This window comes from Lissotriton helveticus, chromosome 3_1 (genome assembly GCF_964261635.1).
Source record: "Lissotriton helveticus chromosome 3_1, aLisHel1.1, whole genome shotgun sequence".
Classification (NCBI taxonomy): Eukaryota; Metazoa; Chordata; class Amphibia; order Caudata; family Salamandridae; genus Lissotriton; species Lissotriton helveticus.
Window position 1 is genome coordinate 2,092,236,058 of NC_136061.1, and position 13,282 is coordinate 2,092,249,339.

The 13,282-nt window shown below is 51.5% G+C and overlaps 2 protein-coding genes across 2 annotated transcripts in view; one reads left to right on the forward strand and one right to left on the reverse strand.

Moving 5' to 3' along the window:
• Nucleotides 1-11,210, reverse strand: part of CIB1 (calcium and integrin binding 1) — a 143,331-nt gene extending 132,121 nt beyond the window's left edge. The window contains exon 1 of the mRNA XM_078683248.1: nt 10,951-11,210. Within this exon, the coding sequence (XP_078539374.1) occupies nt 10,951-11,001 (51 nt within the window). The 5' untranslated portion in view covers nt 11,002-11,210. The remainder of the gene's footprint in view (nt 1-10,950) is intronic.
• A 122-nt stretch (nt 11,211-11,332) lies between these two features.
• Nucleotides 11,333-13,282, forward strand: part of GDPGP1 (GDP-D-glucose phosphorylase 1) — a 33,377-nt gene continuing 31,427 nt past the window's right edge. The window contains exon 1 of the mRNA XM_078683249.1: nt 11,333-11,502. The gene's annotated coding sequence lies outside the window, so the exon portion shown is untranslated. The remainder of the gene's footprint in view (nt 11,503-13,282) is intronic.

The following is a 13,282-nucleotide window of genomic DNA, read 5'->3' on the forward strand; positions in this document are numbered from 1 at the left end:
CCGGAGCACCCGACCCGGGGCCCGCCCGGGCCCCTGGACCCAGCCGGGGCTCCCAAGCCCGGAGGCGCATGGGACGCCTCCCCGGTCCCTCCAGACCCCGTCCGGGACCCGTGGAGCCCGTCCTGGGCACTCTGACCTGCTGTTGGCCCAGGGGAGGGACCCCAGACGACCGGGACCCGTGGAGCCCGTCCTTGGCACTCTGACAAGCCGTTGGCCCGGGGAAGGGAGCCCCAGACGACCGGGACCTGTGGAGCCCGTCCTGGGCACTCCTGTATGCCGTTGGCCCGGGGAAGGGAGCCCCGGACGTCCGGGACCCGTGGAGCCCGTCCTGGGCACTCCTGTATGCCGTTGGCCCGGGGAAGGGAGCCCCGGACGTCCGGGACCCGTGGAGCCCGTCCTGGGCACTCTGAAATGCTTTGGCCCGGGGAAGGGAGCCCCGGACACCCGGGGGGGAGGACTGCCCGGGACCCGTGGAACTCGTCCTGGGCACTCTGACATGCCGCTGGCCCGGGGAAGGGTGCCCCGGACGCCCGGGGCCCGTGGAGCCCGTCCTGGGCACTCTGACAAGCCGTTGGCCCGGGGAAGGGAGACCTGGACGCCCGGAACCCGTGGAGCCCGTCCTGGGCACTCTGAAATGCTTTGGCCCGGGGAAGGGAGCCCCGGACGCCCGGGGGAGGACTGCCCGGGACCCGTGGAACTGGTCCTGGGCACTCTGACATGCCGCTGGCCCGGGGAAGGGTGCCCCGGATGACCGGGGCCCGTGGAGCCCGTCCTGGGCACTCTGCCATGCCGTCAGCCTGGATGGAGCCCCGGACGCCCGGGGGGGGGCGAAGGCCCGGGACGCCTGGAGCCTGTCCCGGGCACTCTGCCATGCCGTCGGCCTGGATGGAGCACCGGACGCCCGGGGGACGACTGCCCAAGAGCCATGGAGCCCGTCCTGGGCAATTTGACATGCAGTTGGCCTGGAGGAAGGAAGCTCCGGGTGGCCTAGGGAGGTGTTGCCCAGGCATATCCCATCTGGTCCCCATGGCAGAGAACCACCAACCCTGGAGGGGTGTCCGGGCATACCCTGCCCCATAGTAATCCGGAGGCAAATTACCCCCCTTTCTTGCAATCTGTGCACGCGAGGTGACAGAGGGGACCCAAGGCGTGAAAGAACCCGACCTCATGGAGCCCTCGCTGGGATCCGGGAGGCGAATGGCACCTCATTAAGACTTCCAGGGAAGTTCGGCCATGTGGTCCCCCCCCATAGGAAAGCGTTGCGGGCGACCAGATGCCCGAGGGGATCCGGGCGACCAGATGGCCGAGGGAATCCGGGCGACCAGATGGCTGGGCATGGAGGTGAAGCCGCCTGGACTCTTCCCCACCCCGTCCCCGTCCCGGGACGAATGCCCGGGACGCATGGAGCCCGTCCTGGCCACTTGACGTCCCATCCTGGGCATTGAACCATGCCGTCGGCCTGGAGAAGGGAGCCCCCGGACGCCCGGGGGAGGACTGCCCGGTACCCGTGGAGCCCTTCCCGGGTACTTTGCAACGCCGTTGGCCTCCTGGAGATGGGTGCCCCGGATGCCCGGGGGTGGGCTGCCCGGGACCCATGGAGCCCGTCCTGGGCACTTTTACATGCCGTCGGCCTTGAGGTGGGTGCCCTGGACGCCCGGGGGAGGCCTGCCCGGGACCCGTGGAGCCCCTCCCGGGTACTTTGCCAATGCCGTTGGCCTCATGGAGATGGGTGCCCCGGACGCCCGGGGGGAGGACTGCCCGGTACCCGTGGAGTCCTTTCCGGGTACTTTGCAACGCCGTTGGCCTCCTGGAGATATGTGCCCCGAACGCCCGGGGGGAGGGCTGTCCGGGGCCCATGGGTCCCGTCCTGGGCACTGTGACATGCCGTCGGCCTGGAGGTGGGAGCCCCGGACGCCCGGGGGAAGGCTGCCCGGGACCCGTGGAGCCCTTCCCGGGTACTTTGCCATCCCGTTGGCCTCCTGGAGATGGGTGCCCCGGACGCCCGGGGGAGGTCTGTCCGGGGCCCATGGAGCCCGTCCTGGGCAGTGTGACATGCCGTCGGCCTAAAGGTGGGAGCCCCGGACGCCCGGGGGAAGGCTGCCCGGGACCCGTGGAGCCCTTCCCGGGTACTTTGCCATCCCGTTGGCCTCATGGAGATGGGTGCCCCGGACGCCCAGGGGAGGTCTGTCCGGGACACGTGGAGCCCGTCCTGGGCATTGAGCCATGCCGTTGGCCCGGAGAATGGAGCCCCCAGACGCCCGGGGGAGGTGTTGCCCAGGCATATCTCATCTGGTCCCCCGGGCAGAGAACCACCAGCCCTGGAGAGGTGTCCGGGCGTACCCTGCCCCTAGTAATCCGGAGGGAAATTACCCCCCTTTCTTGCAATCCGTGCACGCGAGGTGACAGAGGGGACCCAAGGCGTAAAAGAACCCGACCTCATGGAGCCCTAGCTGGGATCCAGGAGCCGAATGGCACCTCATCGGGACTTCCAGGGAAGCCCGGCCATCTGGTCGCCCCATTGGAAAGCATCGCGGGCGACCAGAGGGCCGGGATCGAAAGGACTCCCAGCTCCCCATCCATCCCAAGCCTTCGCGGTAGGGTTCCTGACTGCCTGCCCACGCAAGGCAGGGCTCTTGGACCCCGGCTGGGCCTCAGGCGCAGGTTGGACCACCGGAGCTCTAGGGCCCGGACGACCTGGGGGAGGAATGCCCGGGACCCGTGGAGCCCGTCCTGGGTACTTTGACATGCCGTCGGCCTGGAGGTGGGTGCCCGGGACGCCCCGGGGGAAGCTGCCCGGGACCCATGGAGCCCGTCCTGGGTACTTTGACATTCCGTCGGCCTGGAGGTGGGAGCCCCGGACGCCCGGGGGGAGGTCTGCCCGGGACCCATGGAGCCCGTCCTGGGTACTTTGCCAATGCCGTTGGCCTCATGGAGATGGGTGCCCCGGACGCCCGGGGGACGAATGCCCGGGACGCATGGAGCCCGTCCTGGGCACTTTTCCATGCCTTCGGCCTGGAGCCCCCAGACACCCAGGGGAGGACCACCGTGAAAACCATGGAGCCCGACCCGGGCACTCTGCCATACCGTCAGCCTAGATGGAGCCCCGGACGCCCAGGGGACGAATGCCCGGGACGCATGGAGCCCGTCCTGGGCACTTTTCAATGCCGTCAGCCTGGATGGAGCCCCGGACGCCCGGGGGACGACTGCCCAGGAGCCATGGAGCCCGTCCTGGGCAATTTGACATGCAGTTGGCCTTCAGGAAGGAAGCCCCGGGTGGCCTAGGGAGGTGTTGCCCAGGCATAGCCCATCTGGTCCCCATGGCAGAGAACCACCAGCCTCGGAGGGGTGTCCGGGCGTACCCTTCTCCCTAGTAATCCGGAGGAAAATTACCCCCTTTTCTTGTAATCTGTGCACGCGAGGTGACAGAGGGGACCCAAGGCACGAATGTACCCAACCTCCTGGAGCCCTCGCTGGGATCCGGGCGGCGAATGGCACCTCATCGGGACTTCCAGGGAAGTTCGGCCATCTGGTCGCCCCATAGGAAAGCGTTGCGGGCGACCAGATGCCCGAGGGGATCCGGGCGACCAGATGGCCGAGGGAATCTGGGCGATCAGATGGCTGGACACGGAAGTGAAGCCGCCTGGACTCTCCCGACCCTGTACCCGTCCCCGTGCCCGTGCCCGGGATGCATGGAGCCCATCCTGGGAACTTTTCCATGCCTTCGGCCTGGAGCCCCCAGACACCCAGGGGAGGACCACCGTGAAAGCCATGGAGCCCGACCCGGGCACTCTGCCATGCCGTCGGCCTGGATGGAGCCCCGGACGCCCGGGGGACAAATGCCCGGGACGCATGGAGCCCGTCCTGGGCACTTTTCCATGCCTTCGGCATGGAGCGCCCCGACACCCTGGGGAGGACCACCCTGGAAACCATGGAGCCCGACCCGGGCACTCTGCCATGCCGTCGGCCTGGATGGAGCCCCGGACGCCCGGGGGACAAATGCCCGGGACGCATGGAGCCCGTCCTGGGTACTTTTCCATGCCGTCGGCCAGGAGCCCCCTGACACCCAGGGGAGGACCACCGTGAAAACCATCCGGGCACTCTGCCATACCGTCAGCCTGGATGTAGCCCCGGACGCCCGGGGGACGAATGCCCGGGACGCATGGAGCCCGTCCCGGGCACTCTGCCATGCCGTTCCGACAAATTCGTACGGACTCCTAACCTTACGACACGGATCGGAATCGAGCCCTCTCTGACCCAGCAGTTTCAGGCGCCCGGGGGACGAATGCCCGGGACGCATGGAGCCCGACCCGGGCACACTGCCTTGCCGCCGGCCTGGATGGAGCCCCGGACGCCCGGGGGACGAATGCCCGGGATGCATGGAGCGCGTCCCGGGCACTCTGCCATGCCGTCGGCCTGGATGGAGCCCCGGACGCCCGGGGGACGACTGCCCAAGAGCCATGGAGCCCATCCCGGGCACTCTGCCATGCCGTCCCGACAAATTCGTACGGACTCCTAACCTTCCGACACGGATCGGAATCGAGCCCTTTCTGACCCAGCAGATTTCAGGTTGATTTGCTATATACTTTACGTACGATTTTATGGGGGCCGATTCCGATCCGGTACGTTAAAGCAAATACGACCGACATGTCGGACAACCACGTACACCCAGGGGATAGGACTGCCCGGGTCACATGGACCCCGTCCTGGGCACTCTGATCTGCCGCCGGCGCCGGGGATCGAACCGTGATCACCAGATGGGGATATCCCAAAAATCTGGCATGGATACGGCCCGCCAGGACAGGTTTGGGCACCCCTGTCCTAGATGGATTTCAAAACAAGTTGGAGGTGACTATGCTAAAAAGCCAGGGGGCTGCAATATGGGCCCTTATGGAGCCTTGGTCCCAATAATGACTGATTAGGTTATCAGATTGTTAAAGAGATTTGCTATCTCAAGGGTCCCTCCCTGGGATTTGTCTTTGAACCTCTTTTTTCTGTTGACTAAAGATATTTATCTTTTAAAATTGCATTGCTAGGGTTATTACCTCGGCTAGGAGGATTGTGGAGCTTAGTGTACTGTTATGCAAACCTCCTTTCTTGAAGATTTTGGAAGATGGACTACTGTTGAATCATAATCAGGCTTTCATACCAAAGGTGGCATCCAAGATACATAGGGAACAACAGGTGTTGATTCCGGTTTTCTTTGCCAGGAAAGAAGAGCTTTTTTCATTTGTTGGCTATAAAGAGAGCAGTGGAAATGTATCTCCAGAGGTTGAGAGTTATAGAATGTCTGAATATTTCTTTGTCACTTTTTGAGGAATCAATCAAGGCCACAAGGTTTCTAATGCTACGTCACAGTCATTATATAACCCACCATGACCACCCTGACAGCTGGTCTTCGTGTGGCTTGGTATGATCGGGAAGGGATGTGGGTAAAAGGGGTATTTTTACTACCCTACGGTGGGTGGGGTTTACCCCACCACTTCCTGTTTTTTTCCTGGTTGAGGTGAAGTTCACCTCAAAAGTAGTGACTGTGAGTGTTGTGTTCTTATCTCTTTAATGCTCGTGCTTAGAATATAGAGCGTTGTATAACAGTTCCATGTGGAACATTGATGTTACCGAGCCGGTTGGAGAAGGACGTCGCTTCCCTGGCTCTCACCTGTTATATATATAATTATCTAAATAAATATACTTGTTCCACAAACTTCACAGTCTTCAACATCACTTCAAATTGGCGACGAGGGAAACTGGCGTTTATCCTTACAGACTATTTATAAGGACTTCATGGAAAAAATGTCTATTCCTTACAAGCGGGAAGAAAAGAAGATAGCGTACCAAACGGAAACTTCGTAAGTGAAAATTTTTATTTCCTCTCCCTTTGCATGGAAATCGTCAACTACGACAGCGCTTTATCTAAATAATAATTGGCTACAAGCTTATACTCAGCGCCATCACAGAGCAACCGTCACTCGCCTACCTGCATCTTTTCAAAAGCGCTCGCTGTTCCACTGCATGCGCTGACTGTCAAGGGGACTGCGCGCGTCACGATCAGCGCGTCTTCCACAATCCCCTCATCGACTGACGTCAGACGCAGGTCACGCAACGTGACCCCAACGTGGCGGCCATTTTGCTTCCTCTGTTTACATCGGTCGGAAGCAATTATCATCTCGATCGGGTTCAAGCATCAAAGTCGTGTGACGCATATTAATAACTACAATTCCGAGGTACGCATTTCCAACAGAACAGTAAGGGTAAGAGAAATTTTAATATAAATAAGGAAAGAATTTACTATAATTTGTTGTGGTGTGGAACAATTGATAACAGGTGAGGAAGTCGGGAGAAGGTCGTTTTAAATTAAATAGTACTTCATAGTGCATGGAAGAAGGAGATTCCACTACAAGTACTGTGGTTAGAGACAGAGACATGGCACAACAGAATTTTACCATTAGTCCTCCTGAACCATTTTGGGTTAAAGGTACCCAACCTGTTATAAAGTGGATAGAATGGAAGGAATATTTCATTAATTATTTGGAAGCTGTTGATGAAACCAAAAAAATGAAAGCAGAGCAAAAGAAAAGACTTTTGTTACATTCTCTTGGTCCCATAGGTTTAAAAACATTCTCAAGGATGAGTAAGTCCGAGGATTCTAATGTAGATGAATTTGAGAATGCAATAAAAAATATGGACAAATACTTTGCTCCTAAAGTATGCATAGGAGTCATAAGACACAAGTTCTTCCAAAGAAAACAAACCAAAGAGGAAACCGTAGATGAGTGGATGGATGATCTCAAGAAGTTAGCCATAGATTGTAAATTTGAAAATTTACATGACGATCTCATTCGGGACCAGTTGGTAATGCATAATAACAACTCAGCCTTACAAGATCGTCTTTGGGTTAACGGTGACGCACCTCTTGACGACGTTGTTGCCATTATGAGGAAATCAGAGATGTCAGGGAGGTGTGCAACAGTGGTAAAAGAGACAGAGAAAGATGTTTCCAAAACCTCAGGAACTGTGTGTAAGATTCAAGCATCGAATAGAAACTTTCGTCAACAACAACAGCAAGGGAGATGGACTGGTCAACCGGCAAAAGTCCAGAACAAAAACATGGAGGATAGGAGATGCTATAGATGTGACAGTAAAGAACATCTGGCATTTAGTAGACTATGTCCTGCGTTAAAAAAGAAATGTGGCATTTGTGGACTATTAGGTCACTTCAGCAAGATGTGTCGTAGGCGCACTAACGTAAAATATGTGTATGAGGATGAATGTGAGAGTGTGGATGAATTAGAAACTGAGGAAGAATGTTGCATCAAAAGTATTAGAGGGAACTACGTGATCAACATTTCAGAAGACTCACTGAAGGGAAAACCTATTTGTGATATATCCCTGGGCGGGGTAACTATTAGTGTGTATGCGGACTCTGGTTCCCCATATACAATCATAAATGAGGAGGTTTGGCAAAAGAAGTTTGTAAATAAGATTGGTGAGCAACTATACCCATCTGACGTCTGCCCAATCAGTTTTACAGGTAACAGGATTGGTATGATTGGCTTTAGGTGGCTTACCTTTGTATTTAAAGGCAGGTCCACAAGAGCAAAGTTGTATGTAGCAAAGGTTGGACCGTCTGTCTTAGGATGGTTCGATCAGAAAAAATTACACATAATTCTAGACCCTAATTCTAAAGACAAAGTTTTAATTTTAGATGACTGTAGTAGAATGGAAGAAAAGTTATCTGAAAGTTTTCCCAAAGTTTTCAATGAGAAGCTGGGTGTTCTAAAAGGGTTTGAACATAAAATAATTTTAAAGGCTGATGCACAACCCAAGGTTCATAAAGTGAGACCAATACCTATTCTCATAAGGGAGGAAGTAAAAAAAGAAATCCAAGGTCTACTTGCAAAAGGTATTATAGAGGAAGTGGAAACATCAGAGTGGATTTCTCCGATTGTGGTTGCCCGGAAACCCAACGGAAAAATCCGTCTATGCATCGATTTGCGCCATTTAAACAATAACATCGTCGTGGAAAAGTTTCCCCTTCCTAGAATAAATGAAATGGTTTCTTCCCTTAAAGGAGCTACATGGTTCTCCACGGTGGATCTTTCTGCCGCCTACCATCAGGTAATGTTGGATCCGAACTCTAAGAACCTCACGGCGTTTATAACACCGTTTGGTTGTTATCAGTTCAGGCGTATGCCTTTTGGTTTGGCCTCAGCCGCTGCTGTATTTCAGCGGCTGATGCATAGACTGTTTGGAGACATGGAAAATGTCTCATTTTTTCAAGATGATATTCTTGTGGCAGCTAAAGACAAGGAAAGTCATGATTCCAAATTGAAACAAGTTTTAGAAACCTTACAGTCAGCTGGTCTGACTGTAGAGTTGTCAAAGTGCAAATTCAGCCAAAGAAGTGTTTCATACTTGGGGCATGTCATAAGTGAGGAAGGTGTCCAACCCAAGCCTACCTTGGTGGAGAATATTGTTAAGTTCTCAGCGCCTATATCGAAAGATGAAGTGAGAGCTTTTCTCGGAATGGCTGAATACTGTGCCAAATTCATAAGAAATTTTGCAGCAAAAGTTCACAATATGCGTGCATTGCTGAAGAAGAACTCTAAGTTCTTTTGGAGTGATTTGTGTGAGGAAGAATTTAATTTGATCAAAAAGGAGTTGCAAAAGGTAAATGCTCTTGCCAGTTTTGACCCTAATGCTGACTGTTTGCTCACAACTGACGCAAGTGATAAGGGTTTGGGAGCTGTGTTATCTCAGTATGATGACTGTGGTAAAGAAAAAGTAATTCTTTTTGCTTCTAGGGCCCTTTCCCCTGCTGAAAGTAGATACCCTATCATCGAGAGGGAGGCCCTAGCGTGTGCATGGGCGTTGGAGCATTTCCGTGCATTTGTTTGGGGCAAACCTGTGACCATTCGTACAGACCATAAACCATTGATCCGCATTTTGTCATGCGATGGCATCTCAGGTGCGTCCGCAAGGTTAGCTAGACTATCTATGCGGATGAAGGAATATATCTACAATATGGTCTATCTACCGGGTAGGGACAACCGAATTGCTGATTGTCTGTCAAGACTTCCACCCCCTTTGGAAGAATGTGAGGATGACCCCTGGAGCGAATACTGTGTGGCTTTGATACACGATTGTGGTGAGCCTGCGATAAGTAAAACAGAATGGTTAACCGAACAGAGTAAGGATTCTGTATTGGGAAGTGTTTTAGAGTATATTTGTAAGGGCTGGCCCAAAGTGAGGAATATTCCTGGTTTGGATGCTTTTTGGCAAATCCGTACGGAGTTGTCATCTGAAAATGATATGTTGTTTAGAGGTGATAGGATTGTCCCACCTGTGTCCTTAAGGAAAAAGATTCTGCAATTGTGCCATGAGGGACATTTTGGGATTATGAGAACCAAGTCTATTGTCAAAGGTATGTTCTGGTGGCCAGGAGTTGACGGGGAAGTTGAGGAGTTTGTTAGAAAGTGTACGGTTTGCATGTCTGCTGACAAAACTCTAAGGACCTTTAAGCCCAAGATGAGTGATGGTTTAATTCCCAACTTTCCGTGGGACACCATCGCAGTGGATATTTTTGGACCTGTAGGTGATTCTAGGGATTATGGTTTGGTGGCTATTGACCTTTTTTCCAAGTGGCCCATTGTCAAAATTGTGGAAAGAGTTGACACTCCAACAGTACTAAAATTTTTGGACAAAATTTTTATGGCAGAAGGTTTACCAGCCTGTGTGCTATCGGACAATGGTGTCCAATTTACGTCTAGACTAGCTAAAGAGTATTGTGTTGTGTTCTTATCTCTTTAATGCTCGTGCTTAGAATATAGAGCGTTGTATAACAGTTCCATGTGGAACATTGATGTTACCGAGCCGGTTGGAGAAGGACGTCGCTTCCCTGGCTCTCACCTGTTATATATATAATTATCTAAATAAATATACTTGTTCCACAAACTTCACAGTCTTCAACATCACTTCAAATTGGCGACGAGGGAAACTGGCGTTTATCCTTACAGACTATTTATAAGGACTTCATGGAAAAAATGTCTATTCCTTACAAGCGGGAAGAAAAGAAGATAGCGTACCAAACGGAAACTTCGTAAGTGAAAATTTTTATTTCCTCTCCCTTTGCATGGAAATCGTCAACTACGACAGCGCTTTATCTAAATAATAATTGGCTACAAGCTTATACTCAGCGCCATCACAGAGCAACCGTCACTCGCCTACCTGCATCTTTTCAAAAGCGCTCGCTGTTCCACTGCATGCGCTGACTGTCAAGGGGACTGCGCGCGTCACGATCAGCGCGTCTTCCACAATCCCCTCATCGACTGACGGAGGATCGGATTTAGGATTATGAGATTTACTGGTAAGTAACCGGACATTTTGTTGCTGGTTGTAATTATGATAACAGCCCTTCAAGATACTGGTTCATTGTCCTGCAAAGCATTTGCCGAAGACCTGGCTAGTACACACTGCACTTCTCGTGTTCCTGTGGCAGCTGAAGCATATCAAAGACTGCGTAATCTAGCAGCACAGGACTAAAACTACCTGTGCTGTCTTGCTGGCATTCAAACGTGTGACTTTGGGGTTAGATGCAGTACTCAGCAGCAGACACGTTAAGCATTTATGATAAACATTTGGCACGCAGATATGGAAAATAACATATCGCAGTATCTAAAGTCCATAGTATGGCAAACTAAGAGCAGCCAAAGGTCGCAAGTTCGCATTTTGCTTATATCAATTCGGCGTTTCATTCTTGCGTGAATAGAATAATCATCAGTGAAGCAGTGGTAACAAGTGGCATGCAAAAAGTTACAGCATAACTTCAAAACAGTGGCAATAAGTCACACGTAAACAAAATGACCTACATACGAAAACAATATATGTGAAAGGGTATCACTTTCATGCGAGGATAGATTAAACTTTACTTGAGTAATTTTCCCAATACCGTACCTGGTACTCTGAGAGTAACTCCTTGGACAAGAGACTAGCCGAGCCTCCCATTTTCTGAAAAACAGACAGCTACAGCCTCCTCTCGAAAACTTCCGCCCAAGACAACGTCACCGACTCTCCTAACAACTAAACTAGACAAACTCGAACTTCCGCATATGACGTCCCCAAGCCGAAAGGTACACACCGGTGAGACTGCACCCTTCAGTAAACCGAGAAATAACAGCGTTGCAGTGGTTTGGAATGCGTGATAACCTGGGATTGGACGGCGGGAGAACTCTTGCTTCTAGATTGGCTAACTAATTCCTCGCTATAATTGGCTAGTGGGTGTCGCACACTGTAAAGTGTTTTTTGATTCGCTAGTGAACCATATGCCAGTTGTCACTTGTTGCAAATGCTGTGCCTGTGTCTATGAAAGAATTTGCTTTTGGTCAATGACGAACTACCGGGTTCCCTGACTTTGTTGAATGGCTTGACTTTACTTGTTCCTTGCTTTGGCTAACCTGATTCATCTCAATATCAAGAAGACTCCTATGAACGGGGACGGTGCTGCTGGTTCGTAATCTCTTCGACAATCCTGTAGTGTTGCTTATGCTGTTTACCTTTAAGTAGCTCGAGCTTGTAGAATGTGTGTATGTCATGAGTAGGATTCTAGATAGGAGCATTCTTGTACTGACTGGAGATCGTTTTATACCTATTTCCCTGGCGCTCACCTGTTGCTGAATAAACCTTACTTCTACAAGGAATTCTGCTGCATTCGTGTATCTTTCAACTCTACAATTAGCGACGAGGATGAGATCAAGCATAGGACGTGATAGAAAGTGTTATTTGGGACATCGTAGTAGTAAGATGAGGTTTGGGATGAGTAAAAGCATGATGGAGGAGGGAAGAGTCTCTAGAAAGGGATTAGGGAGATCATAGTAGTAAAAGGAGGTTTGGGGTGAGCCTAGGAGGGAAGAGTCTGAAAAGTTCTGTTGCGCTTCTTAAAAATTGGACTCGGGAGAAAGTAACTCCACTAATCACTCCTTGTATTTGAATATTTGTATGTTTATCAAATTTGAATTGTATGAAGTGTGCCAGGGCCCTCGATGGTACGGAGTGTGCCCCGACTGTACATGAGGACCAGGCCTGGCAAGTTGCCAGCAATCATACATGCACACAGTGTCACTGGTATGGGTGGGAGACCCCGTGAGGTGTGCGACCCTTTTATTTATAACCTCTGGCCAGAGCGTGACGTGAGCATCTACATCCAGGGCACAGATCTCCACACAGAAGCCGGATGGGTAGTGACCACTGGGGTTGCACTCTTGCATTCGGTTTTCTATTGTATTGTATTATATAGCACTTATTTCCTCTAGGGCGCTGAACCACTTGCCTACATGGGTGCACACTACATCATGGAGGGTGTGTGGTTGCAAGAATGTTGTCTTTGTTTTGATCCTGTATGAGAAGTGTTTCCGTGTGGTATTATGAAGCAGTGTGTTGGATGATGAAGTGTGAGAGCCAGACCCACAGTTTATGGCTTTCAGTATGCTGGTAGCTTTGAACTGCTCTGCTGGCCTCTTTTTGGTATTTTATATGATATGGTCTGCTCAGCTGGTTATTGTATTGGGTTGTCCAATCTGAGATTTTGTGTATAGTTGTGGTTCTGAGTTGGCATGGTAGGAGGAAGAGAGCAGTGGAGAGATCTGTTGGTATATAATGAAAATTAATACCAAAGTGGCCACAGTTGCACGTGTTGTGACAATTTACTATTCTATCATGGCACTTAACCATGTTAGAACCAATGGTCGAAGTGGGCATGATTGCAGGGCCACGATGTGCCCATACTTTTTTAAATTTAAGAAAAACAGTTCCCCTGTTGCTTTGTAAAAAGGCAACCGTCCCGGGTCGTTAATTCCGACAATCAAAATCCTTCAATTGAAGCTTAAGGCAGGGAGTCTCCTTTGCTGTGAAACTGAGGGAGGGCAGACAGCTGAATAAGCCTTCTTGCTAGAGTGCCTGCTTGCCTGAAAGAAATGTAAACGTGCGCAACTAGTCAATCTACAAATGTAAAGGGTGCTTGGAAGCCGGTATTGGCTTTAATTGGTGGAATCACTTGAAGCTTCCTGATGACACAGATGTATTCTTTTTGAGTGGTATTGCAAAGGAGTTAACAGCTGAGCTGTGAAATGTGTGCTTTTAAATGACAGTTACAAAGAAAAGTGCGCTAGGTACTGTCTGGGTATTACTAAAATCCTTATTTTGGAAGCACTTTTTTATATTAAACCTTCTTGCACATTTTGTAGCATCTTGTCTTTTACTGCATGTAATGCAATTTTAAAATAATGACTTA